Below are 27,441 nucleotides of genomic sequence, written 5' to 3'. Positions count from 1 at the left end.
ATAAAAATATATTTTAAATAAATAAAATCACAACCAAGTTTTAGATAATAGGTGTATAAAAGCAATGGAAGTGTAAAAGTTTAGGAGCACTTGACTTCATACAATTACATTTCACTGCCTCCACTTGACCAAACTGCCTCCCCTAAGGACACGGTGCTCTTCTAAAAGCCCCGGAACATGTTTTATCCCTTTAAGTGGTTATTCCCTACGGAGGCCATTCAAGTGGGGGGCAGCGGGGGGGGGGGGGGGGGGGGGAGGTGAGTGGAAACAAATGTTTGTATAGGGCAAGAATTCTCAGGGCGAAGAAGGAGAGGCAGACCCCTCGGGGGAAGGGTCTGAAATATGTAGAGATATTTTGCAGCCCATACCTGCTTTTCGCCTTTTCTGAGTTTCTATCTTCTTTCCATACTTTTGCCTATATTCTCCTGGTTAGGAATCCCACTTTATCTTTCCACCTTTAATCTTTTTTATTTTTTACTTTACAACTGAAGTGTTATGTGGATTTTAAGTGCTCAAATTAAGTAGAAGTTATCAAAAGTAAACATAAGCACCCCGGATCAAGAAATATAGCATGCCCAGCCCCAGAAGGCCTTCTCATGGCCGGTCTCATCTCTGCCTACAGGTAATGCTGAACAACTTTTCAGTGTTGTATCAACGTGTGCTCTCACCAGCAGTATATGAGAGTACCCATTGCCCCACATTTTTGCCAACTTGGCATTGTCAGTCTTTTAATTTTAACCATTCTGGAGAGTAGTATGTGGTGGTACCTCCTGCATTTCCCTGATGCAAATTAAAGTGAAGCGAAAGACCTCCCTCTAGTGGTAAGATCTGAATTACCTGAGAGATTTTTTTTTTTTCACAGCATATAGCCTTCCACCATACCTAGGCCGCCCTCCTCCTCTTTTCCTCCCCTGAGTCTCCAAGAATAAAAAGTTGACCATCTTTCATAAACTTATTGTCCATGGTATATCCTCTATTATGCAGTGTCCTTTAAGTCTCCTTGTTCATGTTTCTATTGAGTTTTTATATTAACTTGTAAAACTTCTTTAAATCTTGACACAAACTCTCTGCTAGTTACACATGTTGTTGCACATACCTTTCGCACATTTAACTTTTAAATCAATTCATTTTCACCTGTACAAACAGGAGGCTCAATGCAAGTTCAGTTTTGTCATAACCAGAAGTGACCAGCAGATGGCGCTCTATCCTTGCTCCTGAGCCGTAACACGGGTTTTTCTTAAATTTCCCCAAATCTCCCCAAATATTTTGCAAATGAGCAATGTTAAAGAATGAGAAAACAAATTTTAAACCATTAGATATATATGGAATACAAATAGGCCGGGGTTCTTGGTAGGAACAACACATTCATCTTTTTAGCTCAGAATAAAGGAATGAAAGGTCTTTACCTCAAGGCAGGAAAGCCAGGTGAGGCTGTGGGAAGGTGGGAGGGGCGCCAAGCAGAATCCATGGAAATTCCCTCTGAGAGTAACTTGCAGGTTGATGGAAGAAGAGAGTAACTAATATAGATTTGGACCAAAAGCAGGTACCCACTAGCACAGTGTCTGCAAGGAGAGCAGAAGGGGTTTGGTCGGGGGGTGCAAGTATTTTTCCACCTCCTTTCCCTTATTCCTCCTTTTTCTTTTGTTTTCATTAATTATATTTTGTGGTTGCTGAAAACTGACTTGGTGAGCCCCAGAATCCTGGTGGGAAACCAGCCCCACTTGCTGGGATGGGAAGATGGTGTTGGCAGGTGGACATGTTTGAATCCGGAGGCCCGGAAGGTGGCCGGCAGCCTGCCTCTCTCCGCCTCTCCTTTGCCCCCGCTTGACCTAAGTTATGTGTCAGTTCCTGAGCCCTAAGGTAGAACTGCCCTTTGGCTCCTTCTCCAGCAGACCAGACAGAGGGACCGGAACAGACCCCAGCTGTCCTCCAGGCCGAAGAAGTGATGCTTTACCGTTGCCTCACCTCCACCAATCAGCTCCCAGCGCGACCCCAACCCCTAACCCACGGTGTCCTGTGATTCCCCCTGATCGTCGGTAACCTACACTCCACCGAGGGGAGGGGGGGGAGGGGAGGGGAGGGGAGGGGAGTGGGGAGGGGAGGGGAGGGGAGGGGGGAGGGGAGGGGAGGGGGTGTTGAACATCAGCTTCCCATTCTCCTGATGGTGCCGTTTGTAAAATAACCAGTGTTTTCTCCACTGCAACTCTCCGTGCTCGGCGCTGCTAGCGCTGGGTGGACAAACACTTTGTTCTGTAACAAAAATAGCAGCTACAAAGGGACTCAGCCCTGAGTGGGCTTTCCAGCCGGTTCAGCAACCCCTGGCCGGTGAGCCTCGCCAGGTTCTGTCCGAGCAGCCGCCTGGACTGACTGGCCCAGGACCAGACCTTCAGTGCTCACGGCTGACAGCGTGGCTCATCACGGTGCTCTCGTTTTTCAGTGAGAGATAGGGGGTCCTTGGTTTAAGAAACGTCCACAGGGGAGTAACGCGGTGGGTGCTAACCCCAGGGACACCCCGGGGTTACTTTTGGTTGGGTCCTCGAGAAACTCGTTGGACTCTGTTTGGGGCTCCCCCTGTTGGCTGGATTGGGGAAAGGACCCTGAGAGGTTACAATTAGCAAGGAGCACTGATCACTAGAACTGTATCTGTTACTTGTGGAGTCTGTGTCTCAGCCCAGCAGTGGAATTTTGTTTTTAACTTGAAATCAGTTTTGAATTTGGTCTAGATCTGGCAAATTAAATTTGAAAGTATTGTATGTTTGGGGCGGAACGTAGGAATGTGACTGAGATGCTGTTTGTCGATGTTATTTGTTTTACAGCATGCAAAGCTTTGGTCATCTTGGCAAAATCTTAAATTAGTCCATCGGCCAGAGACATAATCTGGATTCAGTTTCTCCTCTGGGTTTTGAATTGTACTGGGACACAAAAGCTAGTGATTTAAAATGAAGGCTATGAAATCTGTTTGTGTTTATCTGTATGTCTTTGTATGTATGTTCCAGATATAGCATATTTCTACCTCTGAATGGTATTGCTAATTTGTGATGTTAAATTGGGTTAAACAAACAAGCGCTTATATGAAAATTCTCAAAAATAGAACAGACTAAACCATGTGCTTTTCAGAATCACATGATTCGGGAAAATATTTGATATTAAAGCTGGTTCTGAGTTTGGTTTGGTTAAATGGGCATATCTTTGAAATCATCAGCACTAAATAATACTTTTATTTTACCTGTGTTTATTAGTCAAATAAGTTCACGTTATCTCTGTTGCAAAATTTGTCAGCAAGAAAGATACCTTGGCATGGTAAAAGTTTCACAAGTAATCTAAACTTGTTAGGAGCAAGTAAGTTAAATAAATGGGATTATAAAGTTTTTAGGTTAACTCTTTAGCAATAATTATATTGTATGTGTAGTTAAATGATTTTCTAACTCTCTTTGGTAACTTGAAACTTTAGAATTTTACTAAAAGATAAAAAATATTGAATATCTAGATATTTCCAAATAATCTGAAATACTGAAACATTAATTGCTAGTAAGTCTAAGTTTACTTACTTTTGACCTCTTTTTACAGAGGCACTAAAAGATAAATTTGCATCGGTTAACAAAACATGTTGTGCTTTGCCAGGAAAAGAACGTGTTTCTAAAGGTTATGAAATGGATTCATAAATTTGCTAACTAAAGAATGCTGGCTGATGAATCTAAGGAATGAGGAAGGGAGAGGGAGAAACATGGATTGATTGCCTCTCCATCAGGACAGAACCCCCAATCTGGGTATATTCCTTAACTGGTAATCAAACCCGTGCCTTTTTGGTGTTTGGGACTATGTTCCAACCAACTGAGCCACACCAACCAGGGTGATTATTTGCATTTTAGTTGTCAGTAAAAATTAAGGTTCTAAGGGTTATTAATTATAACTAATATGGAAGGAAATGGGTGTGTTTTCAGTGAAGAAGGGTATAGAGTAGGAAATACATTTCTGAAGGAATTGAGAGATAGTGGTGTGTCCTAAAATAAGCTTGGTTATTTCTGAATGAGTAAGAAGAGACAAACTAAGAAGGCCTAGGAAAGCTGTAAAAGGTTTGTCGAAAAGGAATTCTGAGAAAGGAATTTTCTGTATGGTCAAGCTGAATAAGATTAAGATAAATTTAATAGAGTAAGTTAATTTAAGTACCTAAAATAAGTTAATACAGAATTGGAGTTTGGTTCTCTTTCACACTGTCAAAAGGACAAAATTTTCCTATATTGTTCTGTGCCAGATAAAATATTATAAGATGTTTTCTACCTAGAAAGCAAATATTCTATATTTTATGAGAATAGGTTTTTCTCTCATAGTGTCTTAATCAGCTACTTGATTTCTCAAGAAAACAATCTTCTCAATCCTAAGAACTCAGGTTTTGAGTTGAGTTCATAAGTAACCTGTATTTGTGTCTGACATCTCCTACTTTCACTTTGAGAAAAGAGAGCATTTCATATTGTTTTTAAAGGATATATAATCCTTTGGTCAAGCATGTTTGACAAACTTCTCAGGGTTCAGAATGTAAAAGGAGACTTAGTTTAACCTGGAAATGGCTTTGAGCTATTCCAGTGGGCCCTAAAAGGTTTAATTCATTCTCTCTCTCTCTCTCTCTCTCTCTCTCTCTCTCTCTCTCTCTCTCTCTCTCTCTTTTAAATATACTAGAGACTAGAGGCCCCGTGACGGATTCATGCACTGGTGGGGTCCCTCAGCCTGGCCTGCGGGGATTGGGCCAAAACTGGCTCTCCAACATCCCCCGAGGGGTCCTGGATTGCGAGAGGGGGGTTCTTGGGTGACGCACCCTGGAATAGGGCTCCCTCCTCTCTGGTTGGAGCATCTGCCCTCTGGTGGTCATTGCACATCATAGCTACCAGGCGAACGGTTGAACGGTCAGACAGTCTCTTTTATACATGTATATATACTAGTAGATTAGGCTTTTATATATATATAGATAGATTTTTATTGATTTCAGAGAGGAAGGAAAGGGAGAGATAGAAACATCAATGATGAAAGAGAATCATTGATTGGCTGCCTCCTGCATGCCCCTTACTGGGGACTGAGCCCACAACGTGGGCATGTGCTCTTGACCAGAATTGAACCTGGGACCCTTCAGTCCACAGGCTGACACTCTATCCCCTGAGCTAAACTGGCTAGGGCTCTCTCTCTTTTTATAAAAGAGAAAATTTAAACTAATTAGGCCTATTTTATATACTAAAATTACATGGGAAGCTTTATCAAATAAAGAAATAATTATGTTTAATTTGTATGCATATATTCTTCTTACTAAAAATGAATGTTTAAGAGATTGTAATCTCCAAGAGTCTGCAATGTCCTGATATAATATTTTCATTTGTAACTGTTGGTCTCTTAAAATGTTATGTTGCAGAGAAAAATAAATTTCTTTGTCAATTGTATTATAATCCAATCTATAACCATGTCATTTAAAGTGTTTGTCATTTACAGAAGTTATTTTACTCCAATACTTTTGCAAATATGTTTCATATTCAGAAAGATAGAGAGGACTCTGGCTTATTCCAAAACATAGGCCTCTGAGAATAAACTTTTGGATCAGACCTTTAAAATGGATAAAGATCCATAGAACTATAAGGAATAACTGTATTCATGAAATGCTGTCAATTGAGCAAAATAAATAAGAATTGATTATATGGTACTGACTGAACTGATATGATTATATTTTTATGAATTTTTGTTTAAAATATTACTGATATTTTTAATATTTTGTTTTCCAGATAAAAGGAAACTTGTTTCTCTTAAACTACTATGACTTAGCAATGATGGTAAATTACACCTTTGTAAACAGAAAACTTTTTTTCTTTCTATTTGATCCCTCCAGAATTCAGAAACTTTCATTTTCTAAGTTTGATTTTTTAGTTATAGTTTGCATTCAACATGTTTTTGTATTAGTTTCAGGTGTACAGCACAGCAGGTAGACATTCATGTGCTTTACAAAGTGTTCCCTGCGATAATTCAAGTACCCCCTGAATGTCACTTTTTGGCATGTGCGGACGACTGGAGATACTTTGGAGACTTCAAGAAGAGAGGCACTCACCCCAAACCCACGGGTATTGCATCCAATGTCTGATGGCAAGTCCTTACCTCGGCTTTTCTGGCCTTGAGAGGCCTTTTAAGTTTAACCTGGAAATTCCTTATGGAAGATTCCAGCAACACAGAGTTAAAATGCCAATATGGTTAATTAACATTCTTGCTGGACTTATACATATATCTGGCCAACTTTATTAAAATTAATTTATTTTGCAAATAAATGAGTCTTAATTTGCCTATCTTTGCTAAAAATAGGGTTGATTCTAGGGAGAGAAAAAATTGTTTCAATAGAAACTATATCTTTGTAGATAATAGATTCTAGTGTTGTCCTTTGTCTTTTGGGTTTTGTTTTGTTCTCTGCTTGTAAACTAGATTGGATCCTGAATTCTTCCAGTTTCCTCCATTATCTGCCTATGACTCGCCACACGTTTCCAATTTTTCTTGCATTCTTTGACCAGGAATCATTGAGAACTCAAACTGCCTTCTCCCAAATCATGCGAGCTAAAGATGGACAACTTGATAAAAAAAAAAATTTTCAGAAAATCGCCACAACAGCTGATGCTTAAACAATCTCGGGGACTGCTGCTGTGTAAGTCACGCAGAGAGTTCACTCGAGGACCTGATAACATCATCGGAGACATTTCCAACTACAGGCTTTCCATCCACGAGTCTCCACTGCCGGCCTCACACACTCAGAAGCTGGGTTATAACTTACTCTGACCACTAACTTTTGCTGTTCTTTTGTTTCCACAGACATCTCTCTCATTAAATACCTCGTGTTATGGAACTTCACCTGGATGGTCGGCCATTTGGCCCATTCTACTGTTCCAGCTCTAGGGTTCCAACAGACCACCTTAGAGTCCGCAGCATGTGGGTCCTTAGCCAACAGGACTGCCTTCGATTACTAGCTGGCAAAACCAGGAGGAGTCTATGCAAGTAGCTGAGAGAACATGCTGTACCTACACTTCTGTTTGGGAATTTGAGACTCAGAGAAAGAGACAGACCCACAGACGATCTCTTTTCTCGGCTACCTTCTGGAACGGGAGGTCCATTTCGTGGGTTATTACAGGGGTCATTACATTGATAATCCTTACCATATTGTGTTTTCTAACTGTTAGAGGCTGTATATTTTTTACTAAATATATCATCTTTAGGACTAAAAGCAGGGGATCCCATGGGGAAAAGCAAACATTATGGTAGTGCAGAATGTTTGTTTATTTATTTTAATTGATTTCAGAGAGGAAGAGAGAGGGAGAAAGAGATGGAAACATCATGATAGGCTGCCTGCACGCCCCCAACCCAGGCATGTGCCCTGACCGGGAATCGAACCATGACGTCTTGGTAAATAGGTCAACACTCAACCACTGAGCCACGCCAGCCAGGCAAGTAGTGCAGAGTATTCATGGTAAACTGGGAACTAAAGAATATTTTCCATTGAATGTAAGACAGCTTCATTCCTCTAATCCCATACTCCCCCCATTTTCAGCAGGAAGCAGTCAGAGTGGTCTTTGCCCTTCCCCCCTTAAACTGAGGAATGATCAAAAGAAAGGGAAGAATTGACACCAAGGGTCCTTATGACTTCAATTAAATTCAGTTTTAAGTCCTACCTCTACAAATCATACCTCTCTCTCCTTCCCCACCCCCCAGCCTCGTCTTTACCCTGGATAATCTACAACCCCTGAGGCAGCAGACAGAAGCTGGCCCTGACTCATGGTCACACGGTCTGAACCTCTGGCAGCTGAAGGCAATATGTTGACCTAAGTTATGGTTTAGTTCGTGAGTCCTAAAGTGGAATAACCCCCTCTAATTGGCCATGAGACCAGACAGAGGACACCAGAAGAGCCCTCAGAGCTGTCCTCAAGACCTGAAGAAATGATTCATTACCCTCACCTCACCTCCGACCAGGCAGCTCCCAGCACAACCCTGAGCCCCTAACCTATGGTGTCCTGTGATTTTGCCCTATACAATCTGTAACCTACATGCCATGGGGGAGTTTGGGCGTTTGAGCATTAGCTTCTCCTTCTCCTGGACAGTGCCATTCGCAATAAATTAGCCAATATTTCTCCACTGCATTTCACGGTGTCTAATGTTCGGCTCTGTTGGCGCCAGGTGGGTGAACTCTTTCTGTTCTGTAACAGACTCAGTGGATGCTCCCTGAGCTGGTCCCCCACTAAGATGTTTCATCCTCCTTCCTCCTCCCCAGCCCCCTCCCCACTGAGTGAGTGAATGGATGAGTGAGTGAATGGATGAATGGATAAGTGACAGGGTGCTAGCCTTCCTAAGCTTAGAAATCAGAGCACATAAACCCCACACTCAAAGGAAGACCCCAAGGGAGAATCCAGATGTACTGTAGGTAGAGGTAGCAACTCCAAGAAGGAGCTGGGAGGAGCCTGGGATGATGGGTTAGCTTGTGATCAGCTGTGATTATGAGCAAGGCAAGGCGTCCTTTAATTGAAGGGAAGACATAAACCAGGGCCTGAGACATATTTGGGGTGTGGAAGGTGAGGGGATAGAGGATGGGGGGAGATGAACTTCACCATGGTCATCAGCAGGGACATGAAGCTGGAGTTTCATTGCTGTGGGTCACTACCTCTGATATCTAGATCTGGCACAAAGACTGGCTCATTTAGAATGTGTCAAATGAACTGACTGGTGCTTTTCATTCTTACTGTTCAGAAATGACCCCAGGTTGAGTTGTACCCTTGAAGCTCCCACCCCTTGTAGCCCCGGGAAATAAAGGCTCAGAAAGAGGCTTGTTCTCCTGTTTTCCTCATTTGGGATGACTGGTAAACCCGCTTTCTGAGCAATGTGGGAGTTCCAGCCCTCACCCGATTTCACACCTTCAAAAGGCGGAAGACATTGCACCGCTGCAACTTCCTGGCTCTGGGGGGTGCGGGGTAGATGCCCTCAGGCTGGGGCCTGGGCAGGCGCGGGAAAGGGCGTGTCTGTGGGGTGGGATGGGGTGCCCGGGCCAGGCTCTGCTTCTCCCCGGGGCTGACTACAGTGGGGGTGCGGAGGCTTGCTACCTGTCACCTGCCACCCCCGCCTGGCTAGGAAAAGGGTGCCGGTGAGAGTGCGCACCAACATAAACGCTGTCCCCTAAACTTGGGGTGTGGCGTCTCCCCCTTTCCTCCTGGCCCAGGTGGTTTGCTGGAGCCAGCTCATAACATTTTCAGGAATTTTGCAAATCAGTTGTTAAACAGCCATTGTTTTAAAATGTAAATTGTGAAACCTTCCAAGAAAATAGGTTATATTTTTAAAGAGCAGTAAATACTCAAAGCTCATCACTTCCTTATTTTTTTACTCCATGTTGTGATTACACCTGGTCTCGAGGCTGTAGCGCCTGCTGTGTCTGTAAGGAGGAAATGCACAGCGCGCTACACACAGCTCTTCCCAGTTCTAGTTCAGTGACTCACGGCGGGCCACCTGCACGTGGCACAGTGGGAATGTTTACCCCACAGAGATCAATGGTGCTACCAACCAGGGCTTTTTGCCCCAGGTGCCTGTTCACATGGGCGTGCAGTGTCTGCGAGGACAGCCAGCCCAGGTGTCCTACCTGCAGCTACCAGCTCTGGGCCCTTTTCTGGGCCGGACCAGAGGGTTAGAGGCAAGGGAAGCAGGGAGGGAATGGGAGGGAGCTGGCCAATACCCTTGACACCCCCCTCCCTCCCCCCTCCCCCCCCCCCCTGCCACACACACAGGAGGAAGAGCCTGGCTCGCCGTGGGAGGAGGCATTCAGGGGAGAGGCCAGGGTGTGGAGGGTAGCCAGGGTAATACTCAGAAAGGAAACAGTGACTGAGCTGATGAGAAAGCACAGCAGTCCAGGAGGCCGGCCTGTGAGGACACAGAGGGAAACCACAGGATGTTGCGTCCTGTGACCACGGAAGGGAAGTGCGCCACGCACGGACAGCTGAACCCTCTGAAGCTGGGGCTTCTATGCAGGCTCCCCGCCGGCGCCTCTCCCTGACCACAGCCATGGGACAGGGAGGAGGGTGGAGGGCGCAGCCCCACAGCCTTGAGGGATCTCAATGCTCCCTGACTCTGCCCTCCTCTCCACGCCCTGCCACACACTTGCCCTGCGTCTGCTCACTACGCCTAAGGGTTCCAGATCTTCGACTGTTGGTGACACACCAGTTTCTATCGCGAGCTGGGTGTCCCACCGGCACCCAAGCTTATCACCGAGTCCTCCAAACCTGCTGCCGCCCGCAGGCTCCCGCCTCCGGGAGGGGCGCCCAGAGGCCTTTGTACCGCAGCCCTCAGCGCAGGGCGCCCCCTCGCCTCCCCCACCCCTCCTGCCCCTGCACCTCACCTCCCAGGTCTCTGACCACTGCTTCTCAAACTTCAACGATTTTTTCTCCCAAAACATTGCCTGTATTAAATAATATCATCCACCCTTAAAGTTTTATAAACCATTTCCAATCAGAATTTCATCCATTAAACTCGTACTGAGCAGTTGCTCCGTGCGTGTGGGGCACTGTGCTATGCAGGGGGATGCAAAGGGCTCGGCCTACTAGGGGACAGTCACACAAAGAGAGAATGAATCCCAACCACGCCCCAAGGTCAGGACCACCATGGAGTGTGCACATGGTCCTACAAGACCTTGGAGGTGAACCTGCCAAACCCGAAGACTCAGCACCCTCCTTGTGCCTCAGTCTCCCTCTCCTAAGTCTGCTCACTCCCTGGACCCCAGGAACACATCCCCTTAAGCTCCCAATCTGGGCAGTCCCCTCATCGCCTGGCTTCAGGTCACCAGCCCCTGCTACCTGGACTCTCCGTCTCCAGCCGTTCACCACACCTCAGCCAAAAAGGGTTCCCAGAGCACAAAACGGACCGAGCCATTCCCTTACTTGAAACCGTCAGTGGTTCCCTATTGTCCTTGTGATAACACCCAAACCCGTTAGCATGGCTCACAGCCCTTTCTGATCAAACTCACATTAGCACAAGAATCATCTCTCATTCACTTGTACGCTTAACGCCAATTTAACTGAACACTTACTATGTGCTAGCATTGGGCGGACACTGGAATCCTGCAGAGAACAATGCACACCGTTCTCTCTCGGAGCTCATGGCCTGCCAGGGGATAGAATATTAAGTGGTACTTATGCAAATGAGTATTTGATGAATGCAAAAGGAACAGTTCCTTGTCAACTCCCTGCTTCGACCACAATCACCTCTTCCCCGCACCTGCCTCCGGGCCCCGCCTGGACTGTTCCCTCTCCCCAGCTGCCTTCCAGGTTCTCGCCTCCTGGGAGGCTCCCGTGATTCCTTGGGATGCTGCTCCCACCGTGTGAGAGCGCAGGGACAGGCCCGTGTCCTCCAGGCCTAGGCAAGACTTGAGCTGCAAACCTTTAGGAAATGTTTATTGTGTGAATGACTGTTAGGTCCTCTGAATCCACGTGTGAACATTTGCATTTGAAAAAAAATTAATTATAAAATTATTTACATAGATTTCACATATTCAGAAAAGGCTGGCGCTGAGAACTATGTCCTCAAACAAGGATGCTGTGAACCGGAGGGCTTTCGGGTGACGGTGACTGGAGTGTGTGGCGAGCTGGTGTCCAGGCAGCTGGGGTGTGGTGCGGCTGCCCAGGCGAGGGGGACCCGGCCCCCCGCCCCACCCCCGTGTTTGCTGGGGACATCATCTTCCTCCCCCCTCTCCTCCCCGCCCTCCCCCCCCCCCCCCCCCCACTGGAGCCTGGTACCCGCCTCTGGACTTGACTCCTTGGGCGCTCATTGCTGGGGGAGAGCGGACCCTGGCTGCATCCTAGGGCAGCCTCGCCGCCACCCAGGAGCCTGGGATTCTCCCCGCTGGGTCTGGGGGAACCCCACTCCCCACCCCCCATGGGCACAGTCCTCACCGGGTAGTGGGTGGGTGCCTGGGCCTGTGGCTGAGGCCAGTCTAGGAGCAGCAGTTGGGAGGCAGCCCTGTCACCCACATCCGATGAAAGCCTCCTGTCCCGTCTGGAGGAGGCTTTGTCTGTCTGTCTGTCTGTCTGTCTGTCTGTCTGGGAGACCCCGCCCTCAGCCGCTTATCCACCAAACCCCACACTGCTGCCCGGAGCTTCCTGCTTCCTGGGACCCGGAGAGCTGGAGGATCACCTGCCCCACCCCCTCACTTTACAGCTGATGACACCGGGCTGACCGGGAAGTGAGCGCCATTACCATTCATGCTTTAACACAAACAGAGAAGGCAGGTCTCCTGACTCGGAGTCAGCCAAGGGCCTTTCTGCCACGCGCCTGTTTTTCCTAAGCTGCCCCAACGTTTCAGCTGGTTTAAACCGGAAAGATGTGCCTCCAACAAATAAAACTCACAGGAATTTGTGCCACCCCCCCCCCTCCATCCCCCTCCACCCCCCTCCACACCCGGGCATCTGCCCTTCCGACCCAGAAGAGGGGACACAGCTGGACCCAACCTGAAGGCCCCTCCCAGGCGGGAACCAGGAGCAGGACTCACCTGGGTGACGTGTCTGCCAGGCCGCCCTCCAGAAGGAAAGCAAGCACAGGTGTGCTCTGTTTACCTGCCTGGCTCACCAAAGGGCTGGACTCTCCTGACAGGTTCAAGCCCCAACCTCAGCACAGCCCTCAAGCCTCGCCCATTCTGGCCACAACTGGCTGCCCTCCACTCGGACCCCACACCACCCCCTCCTCAGGTTGCACCACACCCACACCTCCGGGCCTCTCCGGCTTTGTGGGTGCTCTTCCCTCTGCCTCCAAAGCCCTTCCCTGCTTCTCCACAGGACAAGCGCCTCCTCATTGCTGAGGTCATTCTCAAGGTCATCTTCCGTCTGTGGGAATGTTTCCTTCGCTTCGTCCCCTTCCTTCCTCCCCTTCCCTTCCTCAGTGTGCCCGGAGTGCTCCTGTGCCAGCTTTATTGCATCAGGAAGAAAATACAAAGTCACGGATGGGTCTGTGTCCCCACCAGACCCTCAGCTTCACAATGACAGCAATTGAGTCTTTATCTTTAAATTCTTAGAGCCCGGCACATCATGGACAATCAAAAATAAAAAAGGAATGAGTTGCCACGTGAAATCAACATATGGACTCTGGATTTATTCTAGAGCTAAATTAGGAGCAAGTCTTAACATTACACAAGGATCCCCTTCCAACTCATTTACTCGACAAACATTGATTGTCGCTCTGTGCAAGCACTGTACACAGAGTCCTGGGGACTCAGAGCTGGAGGAGACACCAGGGGCCTGTGTTTGGAGGCACAAGAGAAGGCAGCGAGGAACACGAGTTCTAAGGGAATGGCCAGCACTGACTGACCACAGCTGTTAGAGGCAGAGCACTGCATTTACTCCTGCCTGGGCCCTACGGGGTGGGCGCCTTCACTACTGTTCCCGCTTCACAGGTAGGAGATTGAAGCGATGGCACAACTAGTGACAGAGGCAGGATTCGAACCCAGGCTGCCCCCGGCCCCATTTGCCCAAACAGAAAGATCGGCTCCAGGCATACTTCCTTTCACGGCGTTTCATACGTTTTCATAAATTGAAGGCAAGACCCTCTACCAGCAGAAAGATTGCAGTTTGCTTTATTGTGATACTCGCTGTATTGTGGTGGTCTGGAACCCAACCCGCAACATGGGGTATGCCTGTGTATGGGTTTTATTTTCTTAACTAGTGACCCGGTGCATGGATTCATGCACATTGAAAATAAATTAATTAGAAGGTGGCCGGTGGGGCGGGACTGGGTGAGATGGGCCAGACACGCCCTGGAGCCAACCTCCCACGGTCCCTCCCTGGCATCTGCGGAGTGAGCGGGGTCCCTCCGGAAGGTGAGGTCCCTTGGCCTGGCCTGCGGGGATCAGGCCGAAACTGGACTCTGACATCCCCCGAGGGGCCTGGAGTGCGAGAGGGCACTCTGCAAAGTTGCTGTCGTACAAGGTGTGGAACGAAAACGCAAGTGCGCAGTAAGCCAGGTTCGGGGCTGGGCCAGTGGTGCTGGTCCGACGGTCCCTGGTCCGTTCTCCCGAGATTGGACCTGCAGGACTACTGAGGGAGGGAGTGGCTGCCACCGGGCTGGTGGGCCACCGGGAGAGGTCAGTCAGCTGAGCGGCGCTCCTGTGTTGAGCGTCTGCCCCCTGGTGGTCAGTGCGCATCATACCGACCAGTTGACCGGTGGGTCTTTCCATCACTTAGGCTTATATATCTATAGATTAGTGGCCCTCAACATTGTCTGCAAACACCTGGAGAGCTTAAAAATCTTTGCTGCCGCCCTGGCTGGTTTGGCTCAGTGGATAGAGCGTTGGCCTGTGGACTGAAGGGTCCTGGGTTTGATTCCGGTCAAGGACACATGCCTGGGTTGTGGGCTTGGTCCCCAGTAGGGGGCGTGCAGGAGGCAGCCTATCAATGAATCTCTCTCATCATTGATGTTTCTGTCTCTCTCCCTCTCCCTTCCTCTCTGAAAAAAAAACAATCTCTGATGCCCACCCAGGTCCCACCCCAGAGATTCTGATGCAATGGGTCTGGGTGCAGCCTGAGCACGGGGGGTCTCCTGTGCAGCCAGGGCTGAGACCCCTACTCCACACGGGGGAGTCCGGTGTCCAGCGTGTGAGGTGGGACCCACCCACAGCCCACACGCTCCCTGGTTGGGTCAGGGTCCTGTTCAGGGAGATGAGGTGCTTTCCTGTCCCCTTGGGAGGGGCTGCGGGCAGTGTGGGCAGGACTGCACTTCCTCCTCCTAATTCTCTCGGCATCCTTCCAGCGGTGAACTTCCTGTGGCCTTGCAGTTGCCAAAGACACCTTCCCTGCCCCCTTGCGGGACACTGCATGGCTGCAGCCGGCAAGGCCGGGTTTCCCCTTCGGCACGGAAAGCGGTGACCTCAGCTCTCTTGCCCACTGGGGGGCACGACCTCTCAGGACGGAGGTTGGCAGTGTGGGGGTGCGCATGCAGGACACTTCCCTCACTCGTGGGTGCCCTGGGCTTCCCTCTCCTCACAGAGGGGTTGTATCATTTCCCTGGACCCTCCCAGCTCATCAGATGCAGAGCTTGGGGCTTCTCCTGAGCACGCAGCCCCGAGGCCCGCAGAGGAGGTGTCCAACGTGAAGGGACTTGCAGGGCCACCTCCCAGATCGCTCCCGGGGCCGAAACCTCCTGCCTCTCAAGTCTGAGACTAGACAATTCACAAACCGCCTCACCTCAGTGCCAGGAGGAGTCCCAGGGCTTCCTCGCAGCCTCCGGGCGAGAGCAGCTTCCGTTACAGGGAGAAGGGCAGGCGGACTCCAGAGCTGCCTCAGCGGGGCCGGGCCTCGCCCAGCCGGTGATCATTTTGAAGGGCGAAGACCCTCTTTCTTGACCTTCACATAAGCCCCTTCCCCTTATTACCTACATGGCACCCGGCCGATGATCCTTCAATGTTGTCTGAATGATGAAACCCAGTGACCAGTCCTTAGCAAACACTCGTGCCATAACTGACTGCCGGCATACTTAGTCTCAAGGTTGTTAAGTTTTCATTAACTCAACAAGTGCATGAGTGCCTACTGTCCAACAGGCACGTGCCAGCTGCTAGGGTTCCAAGGATGAGCAAGAAAAGAGCTCCTCGCAGAGCCAGCTTGTGGGAGGAGACGTTCATTTCCCAGATGCACATAAAAGGACTCTGTGATGAGGCCATGGAGGAGGGGCCCAGGACTGTGCAAGTGCAGGCCAGAGGGCCTGTGGGGGAAGGGACGGCTTCTCTGAGGGAGAGGTTGCACGTCCATCCCGCACCCACCGTCCGTCTCCCATTTCCAACGAGTCTGCTTAGCGAGGAGCCAGCGCACCGTCGGCTGCTGGTCATTTAGGTCCCGCAGAGCAGCAGGCACACCCGCCTCTCCTGACTGCCCAGTCCTGGATGCCAAGCTCAACACACTTTTAGGTGTAAGTTCTCTGGTCAACAGGAAGGAGGATTTTTGTTTTTTTATACAAACCTGCTTAAACTGAAACTGACCTCTCCCTGGGCGTCTCACCAGGCTTTCAGGGAGGGAAGGCGGGAGGGAGCCCGCTCTCCAGGAGTTGCAGGGTCAGACACACCCAGATTGCTCAACACCAGGGCCCTGCAGCCCAGGCACCTCCCGGGCCCCTCCCTGCCTGACCGTGGGCCTGAGGGGATGCCCTCCTCAGTGCTAGCTTCCGTGGTCAAAGGTCCACTGGGGACCACCCTAGACAGAACGTTCCCTGGGGTCAGTGCAGGGCGAGGTCAGGGGCAGGCATGGACCAGGGACCCTTAGGCAGCCAGAGGCGCACACAAAGCTGTCAACAATGAGGAAATGGGTGGGGGCTGGTCCCTCGAGGCCTTGCCGCTCAGCTGCCCTCAACCCTTATCAGGGCTCTTAGCTCATAATAATCCCCTGGCCCTGGACATGAGCCGTTTCTCTCACCTCTTCCTTCTGCTCCGCTCTCCTCTCTCTCTCCTGAATGCCTTCTTTCCATCTCTACTCCCTCAGTAACTTAGGGTGCCAGTGGGCCTATGTCTGCCTCTCATCCTGACCTTCCTCCTCAGGGGTATGCCTCTGACTGTACCTCTCGTCTATCACTTCAAGCTCCTGAGAGAGTGACGGCCCACTAAAACCTTTCCAAGGGGGCCGTGTGGGGTCTTGAGAAGGGACAGAAAACACTGCAGGTCCTCCCAGGCCTACCCTCGCCCCCTCTCCCTCTCTCTCCTTCCTCCTGGCCCTACTGTTTTTCCTTTTCCTTTCTATATGTTTTGATTTCAGAGAGAGGAAGGGAGAGGGAGAGAGACAGAAACATCAATGAAGAGAATCATGGGTCAGGTGCCTCCTGCACGCCCCGGAACGGGGATCTAGCCCAAAACCCAGGCATGTGCCCTGACCCGGAATAGAACCGTGACCTCCTGGTTCACAGGTCGACACTCAACCACTGAGCCACACCAGCCAGGCTGATTTTCCTTTTGGATGTAAAGATGGCTAGCTAGCAATTACATCATCACAAATTCTTCCCAACCCAATGGCTTAGAACGTAAACTCTGTGCTCACTTTCCTAAGCTTTTCTCAACATACGGCACACACATGTGCACTGACTTTCAGCCTATGATCTGAGCTGGGGATATGAAGCCTCTACATAGAACATGGAAAATTCTTTTTCTAGACTTCTCAAACTTTAGCCATGCATAATTACCTGAAGAGGTTATGGTAAAAAACAAACAAACAAACAAACAAAACCAGAATCCTATGCCCTCCCGCCCCCCCAAATTCAGACTCAGTGGACCTGGGGCGCGGTCCCAGAATTCACATCACTCCCAGGTGCTGCTGCTGCGCCAGTTCGCCCACCGGCACTTAGATAGACGGTTCTTGCATCTCAGCCCTCACCCCGAGGCAGAGACTGCTCCCGGCCCAAAGCTAGCGGGAGGAAGAGCAGTGAGGAAATAATGCAGAAATGAAATATCTGTGAAAATGTTTCTAAATATTAACCTACCTCACAGGTTTACCCCTTAGATAACCCTCCCCCCCTTTGCAAAACAAGGTTCTGGGAAGTTAGGAAACTTGCCCAGGTCCCCCCAGCGCTGGACTGGAGTCGGTGCTGACCCGTCCACTTATTCCCGGCCCACTGTGTCGGCTGGGAAGCTGACTTAATGTAAGGTCTGATGGTTCCTGGCAGGACCGCCGCCTCCTGTCCTGGCACGGATGGAGACGGTCACCTCTGAGAGAAGTGAAGGCGCTCACAAGGCGTCGGATATACCCGCACACCCGATAACCCACCGCTCCTCAGGTGAGGGCGCCGGGCTGCCTGGCCAGGAGAGGCGTTCCCACTTGCCCTGGGGAGGATTTACTGCAGGGATAATCTTGTTGCTATGGTAACTCTGTACTCTGCCTTCCTCTGTGGGTGGCATCACTGAGACACCAGGTAAACCCAGCGTCTGGACTCTGCTCCTGTTCTCTTCACAACAAACGGACTTGTCCCCACACGGACAGACGGGACTCCCAGCCCTAGCCCAGCTGGTCTTGTTAGTGTGCTTCTTACCATCTTTAGCAACTTCCAGTTATTTGGGGGAAATAATCAAATCAAATGGGAAAATTATGCCAGCCTGTTATTTCTTGAGATAGGTAAACGCGGAGCAGATCCTTTTCTTTCTTTTTGCAATACAATTCACATGCCATAAAATTTGCCCCCTTTAAGCATACAGATCATGGTTTTTAATTCAAAAAGTAAGTGGTACCACTAGAGGACTTTGGGGGCGCTAGAAAGGCACAGTGGCTTCTTTTGCAGGACGGCTTAACGAGTGCATTCAGTAATTATCAAAACTCTTCCAACTGAAAAATTAAGACCTGTTCATTTTGTTATAGCATATAAACTATACCTCGATTAAACATAATTTAAAAGTAAATGGTGCCACTTCAATGAAATCTGAAACAATTAACATTTGAGAAATGTGCAGTGGTTGAGTCTGTGAACTTGTCTCAAAAAGTAACCAGGAAATGATAGGTCCCTTTTGCCTTATGATCTGAGCTCACTGCTCATTTATGTAGATAGAGAGCATTCATATAAGCACGGGCATCATGCAGTAATACAGCAGGTTCGCTTGTCTGAGGCAGTGTGGTCTGCACAGACACGGGAATAGTATGAACTTCACCGTAACACATAACTGAGGAAAATCCACATCCATCACTTGAAGTAAATGCAAAAATGTAAAGTTTGATTTTCTGTTCGAACAAGTAATATTTTATTATATATGTGTTATATAAGTCATAGCAAGTGACTGAGCTGTAGTTATAAAATTTGCAGTTTTCCTTATTTTTATTCTAATTTTCATGTTAAAGTAGCATTTGCACACAGGCAAATGACACTGTAAACCATGACCAAAACAAAAACAAAAAGCCTTAGTTTATAGAGATTCTATAGTTTCCTGAGGCAGCTTTCTAAGCAGGGGGAAAGGGCATTATACGGGACAATCATCAGAAAAACTAATTCCACTCCTCTCACAATCTTAGGTACAATCTTCACCCTCCTTTCTTATTCAAACCACATACCTTCACTTTTGAATGTGAAACTATATGTAATGTGCTTGTGTGAATAGAGTGATTATTTTATATTACTTACCATATATGTAATTATTGTATCTTTTCTGGAGTGAGATCATCTATGTGGGCATATGTGCAGGAGTTCTTGCCTTTAGCGAGGGGTACCTATGCAGGTGAGAGTGAACGTAAGATGCACTTATCTGTGGGTGTGTTTGTGCTCTTGCAAAAGTTTACTAGGGGTGTTGTGAACCAAAGGTGGGCCAGTCACCAGAAGTAGGTACGTGTGAATTTCAAACAGGCAATGTTCCCACTCATGGAAGAAAATAATTTTAAACACACTAAGAGCTTTCTGCTTTATAATGATAATCATTTTCTAAAGAGAGAGAAGGGAACTATTATTGATCTAGTACATGTTAAATACCATGTGAGGTACTTTATTCCTATTATCTTACATAGTCTTCACAACTCACCCATGCAGGTACAAACTAACCCAATTTTAATTTTTTAAAATATATTTTTATTGATTTCAGAGAGGAAGGGAGAGGGATAGATAGAAACATCAATGATAAGAGAGAATCTGATTGGCTGCCTCCTGGACGCCCCCTACTGGGGACTAAGCACACAACCTGGGCATATGCCCTTGACTGGAATCGAACCTGGAACCCTTCAGTTCACAGGCCAATGCTCTGTCCACTGAGCCAAACCAGCTAGGGCCAAGCTAACTCAATTTTACAGATGAGGAATCTGAGCCTTGTCCAAAGCAACCTAGGTAGAAAGAGCATGGTTGACAGAGGTTTGATTTCAGAGCCTGTAATTTCATTCTCTACCGCAGTCTCAATTAAAATGTGATAAGTAATTAGACCTCACTCCAGTTTTTAGTGATATGGAATATGATTTTAACTTTTTTTATTCAGAAAGCTTACTTCACATCTTATGTGAGAGAGACTTCAAGATGTCTGCTCAAGGCTCAAAGCCATCCAGTTGAACGGGTCTAACTGCAAACGGAACAATCCCCTGACAGGGAAGAGCCTTCCTCTCTGGGCTCCTTCCCTGACCGTCTCTCTCAGCTCCCATCAGGGCCCAGATCCTCTTCCTCTGCCCCGTCCTTCATGATGACACTCCTTTCTGTTCAGTCTTCACCTCAGATGCTCTCTGCCCTCCGTAGGCGATCTCTTCTATGCCCTTGGCTTCACCACCACTCAAACTACCTACAGCTCACACCTCTGCAGTTCTCCAGAAGTAATTTGCCTAGATAGCTCGCTGAGCTCTCCAACGCAACTACTCCAGAGTCTCATTCATTTTCTTCCTGATCCACCCTTCCCTAAACATTCCATTCCTTCTTCCTCCTGTATTCTTTGTCTTGGCACCACCACCTGCCCAAGGAATCAGGTGAGAAATCTCGGAGTCATTTTGGACTTCCCCCAGCTATATCCAGTAAGCCTTGAGGTCTTCTCATCACTCGCTCTCAAATGCATCCTTTTTTTCTCTTCTCCTTCTGCCAGTGTCTTGGTTAGTTGTGGCGCTCACCACCCATACCCTGGACCATTGGCAGCGGGTGGTCTCTGGCCTCCGGAGTCCCTGCCAGTGTGCACCCCCACCGCTAGCTGCTGTAGCTAACACTCCACTAAGTAAAATGTTTTATCTCCTTCTCCAACTTGAAACCTTTTTCTGGTTTCTTCGTGCCTGCAGGATAATAGCATAAAGGGCTCTACACATTCCACCTATCCCACTCGACACTCCAATATTAAATCCCACCATTAAGCTACTTCAAGTTTCCGGAATATAGCTATTTTAGCCCTCTCTGCCTTGGTAAACGTGCCTCCACCCCATTGCCTTGCTGACTTCTAATTATGGCCTTTTCAAGAAACTAGACTGGTTGGTCCCGAGGGTCCATCTTCTTCGAGAAGCTTCCCTGTGCGCCCTGTGCTCACCTCTATCTTTGCTTCACGGTCACTGTAGGTGTCTCCCTTTCCTATGCCAGATCCTTGAGGCCAGCACAAGGCCTGCCACGTAGTGAATGCTCAATAATTGTACTTCTTGTTTAAATTACATGAAAATGTTATTATATTTGTAAAGTTCAAAGTCCACATCCAAGAGAATCTTATCCAGATGAAACTCGGAAGAGAGTTCAACACAAGCTTCTTTGAAGTCATTTTTGTGACCACGTGTTTATTGTGTATTCAGTACAACCACCTAACAACCAAATGAGGCAACTGAACCCCGAATTGGATTACGGACTGAAGAGTACAGTCACAAAGGACATTGCAATTAGAGAAAATGGAAATGGGTTATATGTTAGGTGATATTATTGAAATAATGTTCAGTTTCTTAGGCATTAGTCAGCCAGGATGTCCTTTCTTTTAGACAAAAAAAGCTTTATGATGTCTGTAACTTATTTTCAAATAATTCATTTTAAAAGAACATAATATAGCCCTAGCCGGTTTGGCTCAGTGGATGGAGTGTTGGCCTGCGCACTGAAGGGTCCCAGGTTCAATTCGGGTCAAGGGTACATGCCTGGGTTGCAAGCTCAATCCCCAGTAGGGGGCGAGCAAGAGGCAGCCAATCAATGATTCTCTCTCATCATTGATGTTTCTATCTCTCTCTCCCTTTCCCTCTCTGAAATCAATTAAAAATAAGTAAATAAAAGAGTGTAATATACAGAGAGCTACATAAAATGTGGGAAAATGTTAACTGATAAAAAAAAAAGTGAGTTTATTAGTGTTTGCCTGGAGCTAGGGATGGAGGGGTCAGGAATAGGGAATTGTTGCTAATGATAACAGGATTCTTCTGGGGGTGATAAAAATGTTCTGGAATTAGATGGTGGAGGTGGTGGTAAAACTTTGTGAATATATTAAAAAACACTGAATTGTGACTTTAAATGGATGAATACTATGGTATGTGAATTATATCGTAATTGTATTTTTTTAAAGTTAACATAAAGCAATTTTATGGAACACTCAAAGGGGAACCAAGGGCAAGCTGGGTTTGATTGCTCCTTTGGTCTCCAAGTCACCACTGGCCAGAGTAAGGAGGGGCCCCAGACGCTGCGGGGTGCTGTGCACCCTCCTCCCCACCACCCTCATCCTAGGGCCAGTCTCAGCATCCCCCACGTTCCCACTCACCACCAGAATCCCGGCACAGTCTTCGTGTGCGTCTCACACCCCATCTCTTCTTCACTGTCCTTCACTCTAGTCACCATCTTTTATTCATCTCCCTTCAATATTTGGTTTTGTTCATTGCTTTATCTCACCTGTATCTAAACAGTGCCCAGCTAACAGCAGGTGTTTAATAAATTTCTAGTGGATGAATAAAAGTTTACACAGAAATTTGCACTGAATATTAATTAAAATATGAATCTCTATGCTTTAAAATGTTTTTTTCTCCCATAAGACTTTTTTCTCCATTTAAATAGGTATCTAACCTTTAAGAAATCTTGCACAAATGGTATTTTATTATAGATAATAAAATTTATGGATCTTTATATACGTTAAAACATTCAAGCATCATAAACATAAATATCTCAAAGTTCAAATTTACAACAAGAAATTTATTTTTTTAGACTGTGGTTATTGCTGCACCAACTTTATAATTCCTTATTCAGAGCCCAAAAATGTAGGCAAGCCCTGGAAACGTAGCAGAAGCATTTCTGCACACTGGATTCACAATCTCGTTTGTGCAGAAGTGTTTCCGCTAGATTCATGAGCCCTCTATGGCAGAAGGAGGCCAGGCCTGGTCATCTGGTTGCCCTTCGGACCTTCTGCAACTCTTCAATGGGTTTCCATTGTTGGTTGATTGTTATAAGCTTAAATAAAAAAGCAAAATAAAGCATTTCATTAGGATCGGTCCTTCATCCTTACATCCCCCTTTGGGATTTGTCCACACTCCTCTTTAGAAAAAGCATCACCTTAGCATTTGTAGCGAAACAATCACCTCCTCTTCCCATCTCTAAAGCATGGACAAAACAGTAATAAGGGCAGGTTTCTATCACACTAAACTTCCAAAAAGCCCTTGGGTTCCTGAGTGTTACAGGATCAGAGAGAAAGGTCTTATCCATCCGGCCCCTTTCATTTAACAGGATCTAGATTTTTAAATTCCCCATGGTTTTATGAGTTTACAGAGTAGTCTGCTCCCTGAGTGTGGATGTGTAATGCTCCTAGCCCAGGGTGTGGCAAAATTTCCTCACTGTAATTACTCAATTAAAGGACTCACATTCAGAGATTCTCATTTACCCTCACACTTTTTCTGTTACCTCAGGACCTAGGCGATGTAGGTAGTTTTAAAAGATCCTAAGTGTCCTCACCAGGTCAAACTGTTATTTGAAAGTTTGTTTAAAAACAAAATAGCTTTCCCGACAGACTGAAATAGTTTCAATCTAACAGACTAAATGTTTCTCACTTCCAAAATATTTAAAATGTAAAAAGTATTTGCAATAGTCTCAAAAAGGTAAGTGAATATTAGCTACTTTTGCTTAAAATGCAGCTTCTGTTTTCAGAACTCCTGTAATGGGCCATAATAGACCTTATATTAACTTTAGATAAATAATGGAAAAAATGAGATATTAATATTTGAGTGCTTACTATGGGCCAGGCATGGTGCTAAAGGACTCTCTGTATTTTATCTTCTTTAATCCTCTTAACACTGTATTGTACCCATTTTATAGATTCTGAGAGCCTCAGAGAGGCCAAGTTGTCTAAATCACATGTGAAGCTTAGCTGGTGTGGCTCAGTGGTTGAGCAGCGACCCATGAACCAGGAGGTTATGGTTTGATTCTCAGTCAGGGAATATGCCTGGGTTGTGGGCTCCATTCCCAGTAGGGGGTGTGCAGGAGGCAGCCGATCAGTGATTCTCTCTAATCATTGATGTTCCTATCTCCCTCTCCCTTCTGCTCTCTGAAATATATATATATATATTTAAAAATAAAATGCCTGTGAATAATGAGCAAGGGTCTGAACTAGATCTCTACAACTCTGTAACACTACATACACCAAATGGCACCCTAAAAGTGAAAGGTAGTAAATCTATTTTGCTGACAATGATGCTAAGGCTTGGCTAAATGTAAATCACTTTTTAATTCAGCAATACCTTTCCAGGCACACTGGGATCCACAGCTTCCCAAGGTTCTGGATTTCCTCTTCGATCAATGCTAAACATAAAAGAAAGCTGATTAAATGTTAACGTAGGTGAATTTAAACCAACTCTGATATGGGGTCTATAAACATGCTAGGGACAGATCCAGATTGCAAGCTAAGGCTTTCATCTGTTAGTTAACTGCAATTGATGGAAGATGCCTTAAAGGGGCTTCGCGGTTTGGCTCAGACATTAGGGATTATCTCCTCTGCAGGTCAGGAGGTCTGGATTGATTTACTGGGCTCGATTGGAGAATGCTCTCACTGAATAGCACCAGGGGTGGAAGTCCAGGCTAAGAGGACGCACACATGTCCTTGCCCATAGGACCAACAGAAGGGCTGGGCCTGACCTCTGCAGCGGCGACCTGCGGGGTCCTTGGTCCCTCTTCCAGAGCTGCCCTTTCTAGCCCTACGAGCTCAGTTTCACGTTTCTCTCTTCCTCACATTCCAGGATGCACGGTATTTTACCTTATTATATCCACAGCTGAGATTAGGTCCATTGCAAACAACTAAATCTACAAACTCTACCGCATTAGGAGAGATCTTTCTAGTAAACTGAAATTTTTTTTTATTTTTTTTTTTAGTAAACTGAACATGTAAAATTTCATTTAAAATGATCTAAGTTTGATATCCCAAAAGACCATTTAAGAATTTTAAATGTCAAAACTTAAGTTTAAAAAAAAATCAAACTTTACTTTGCTGCAGGAGAAGAGGGCGTGCCAGTGGATGAAAGGACATTTAGAATTAAGGAACAAACTAATTTTATGAATATCATAATTTAAAGTCTTCTGATACCAGGATGCTTTCCAGCCCTGACCACCTTTCTCAGCAGGACTGTTTTGTCAGGGGCGGGGGGAGGGGGGCGATAGGAAACTGATATCATACATTTCATAAACGGAAGGTCATCCTAACATTTCTAAAAACGTTTCTATGAATGATGTCTACTTACATCACATCGGATTTTTTATTAAGGGAATACACAGCAAAAGATGACGCTCCACTCGCTGCCACCGTCATGATCAGCGCCAAAGGAATAAGCTAACAGAGAAGAACATTTAATTAATTAAGGGTAAATCCCGATGCTTCAGTGTGAGATGTAACAGAATAGCTACGCACCACCTGTTCATCTTTAAAAATCAAAAATTTTAGTCAAGATTTTTCAACCGCTTTAAATACTTACTTCCTTCTTTTTCATCAGGAGTTGGAAAAGGTTCATGATGACCGCGGTGTAGAAGGCCAAATCTAGAGTAAATAAATAAATTTAAAAATCCAAGATGTTGATCAAATTTCAGCCACTGGGACCAACCTGTGGGCGCCAACAGGTCCAACGAACTCGCCGAGGCAGCCCGCGGCCGGCTCAGCTGAGGGCGGGGCGGGGCGGGGCGGGGCGGCCGACGCGCGCGGAGGATGCTAACCACCACGACCTCACCGGCCGGGCGCGCTCCTTATAAACTGACCACCGCCGCCCCGGAAGGGCCGGGCCGCGGCGTTCGGGTCATGGGTCCGGTCGGGGACGTGCGGGACCTGACTCGCTTTCCCCGCTCGGCGCCCGGCGCGAGAGCGCCCCCTGCAGGACGCCGCGCACGCGGACCCTGCGCAGCCGAATGCGGGCGCGGGCGCCCCCTGCCGTTCGCCGCGATTATTACCCGCCGTCCGCGCCTGCCCTGGCCGGGCGTTGGCGCTCCGGGCGCCCAGCAGGTGGAACTGAGAACAGGGGGATCGCTGCTGGCCAGGGCCTGGGAGAAAACCAGCGCTCTAAAAAGGGGCCCGAAAAGGAGCTGCAGAGCCAGAGGCAGCTAAATTACAATGACACCCAGAAAGCCACATTTCCCCTTCACTTAATGCCCAGGTTGATGAACTTGTGGGAGATGCAAGGTCAGTATGGGCTTTGGTCTTCCCCAGGATGCCTAGCAGGCACAGCTCCCACCTTTCAAACCCCAAAGGAACCCACTCAGGACACTTCATCCTCTGTGGCTGCCCCAAAGCCCATAATCCCCTTGGGGGAGCTTCCCCTCCCCACCAGAAACTTCTAGTACTTTCTCTAGCTGCTGCAACCCAGGCTTTCAGGGACGTGGAGCTATGACTGCTTGGTTCCCACACACCAGGAATTAGATTTTAGTCAGCCCAGCTCAGGCTTTGTAAGAAAAATATTCTTTATTAAATACTTTTTGTTAAAATTAATTCTGCCTACCCATCAGTGGATACCTAATTACCAGGTTTAGCAAATACTGGATTTGCTCAATTTAGGCAGGTCTGGGGGTGTACCTTTTTCTGAGGCTATTAATGTGGCTCAGAAAGGAGTTTTTGCTCAATGCACGGGGAAAGCTATACTTCCCAGGTGCTTAGAAACTGAAGTATTTTAATTTTCTCACCAATTAAGAACAACTTTTGGAAGCTGTCCAGAGCCACCCTCAAATCAGATTAAAACAGAGTCAAAGCCAACAGATTGGTGGTGGTTACCAAAGGGTAAGTGAGGTGGGGGAGGATGAAGAGGGTAAATATATGGTGACAGGAGACTGGGCTTCTGTGGTGAGCACACAATACAGATGTTTTAACAAGGTGTACACCTGAAATTTACGTTACTAACCGATATTACCCCATTAAACTTGGGGGAGAAAACGGAGTCAAAGAAATCCTTGATCTGACATCATCATTTATTGAGTATTTTAATGAGAAAACACATGGCTTTTGTCCTCAGGGGGCTTCCAAAGTTCTGATGAGACGTTTTCACATCAAAATTCAGCTTCTAACCAAAGTATGGGTACTAGAATTCCCGAGTGACAATTAGAAACCTTTTCTAGGAAAAAAACAAGGGCCCCCAGCTAGAGCCTGAGGGAGGGGTTCCAGCCAGGGGGCCCAGCCTAGGGATGGCAAAGGCTCAATGCTGCCTTGTCCTATAAAACCAATACTGATGGAGAATATGAATGAAAGCTGTCAGAATTCTAAGTTTCCTAGGTATTTCCCCTACTACTCAAAAGTGAGGGGTCATGTTGTTAAAATAACTTAGATGAATTATATACCTATAAATAATTATTCCCCAAATAGTGAGGTTTGTCTTAATCAATGTGTCCTGGCTTCAGTCAGAAATAGAAAATTTTCCAACTTAATATTTGTGACTTCATATATTTCATGCACTACGCTCTGATCAGACCCTTAACTCCTTTTGGTTGTATGTAATTTCCTGCATGATTTGTCTGAGACCCATGCTCCCAGCTGCCCTATTAGTGCCATGTCTGTCTCATTTGCATATACTTGTGAAGAAAGGCTCAGTGAGATGCTTACCTGATATT

General features: G+C 47.1%; 1 protein-coding gene across 1 annotated transcript; it reads right to left on the bottom strand.

Moving 5' to 3' along the window:
• Window positions 1–22,456: 22,456 nt before the first annotated feature.
• On the bottom strand, window positions 22,457–25,604 carry LOC307098685 (normal mucosa of esophagus-specific gene 1 protein). Its single transcript, XM_079769714.1, has 4 exons — window positions 25,332–25,604; window positions 25,101–25,189; window positions 24,108–24,168; window positions 22,457–22,827 (listed from the first exon to the last, which is right to left on the bottom strand). The coding sequence occupies exons 1-4, from the start codon at window positions 25,365–25,367 to the stop codon at window positions 22,759–22,761; spliced, it is 255 nt and encodes an 84-aa protein (XP_079625840.1). The 5' UTR covers window positions 25,368–25,604; the 3' UTR covers window positions 22,457–22,758.
• Between the last annotated feature and the right edge of the window lie 1,837 nt (window positions 25,605–27,441).

Source organism: Cnephaeus nilssonii (assembly GCF_951640355.1).
Source record: "Cnephaeus nilssonii genome assembly, chromosome: 4".
NCBI classification, from domain to species: Eukaryota; Metazoa; Chordata; class Mammalia; order Chiroptera; family Vespertilionidae; genus Cnephaeus; species Cnephaeus nilssonii.
This window is presented reverse-complemented; position numbering and strand designations above follow the sequence as displayed.

What these genes read in the sequence shown, in the direction of transcription:
- LOC307098685 (XM_079769714.1), bottom strand. Translation starts at nt 25,367, where the DNA reads ATGAACCTTTTCCAACTCCTGATGAAAAAGAAGGAA. An exon ending in AATAAAAAATCCGATGTGAT is followed by an intron (nt 24,169 to 25,100) that starts GTAAGTAGACAT and finishes TTTTATGTTTAG; the next exon opens with CATTGATCGAAGAGGAAATC. An exon ending in ATCCCAGTGTGCCTGGAAAG is followed by an intron (nt 22,828 to 24,107) that starts GTATTGCTGAAT and finishes TTTTTATTTAAG; the next exon opens with CTTATAACAATCAACCAACA.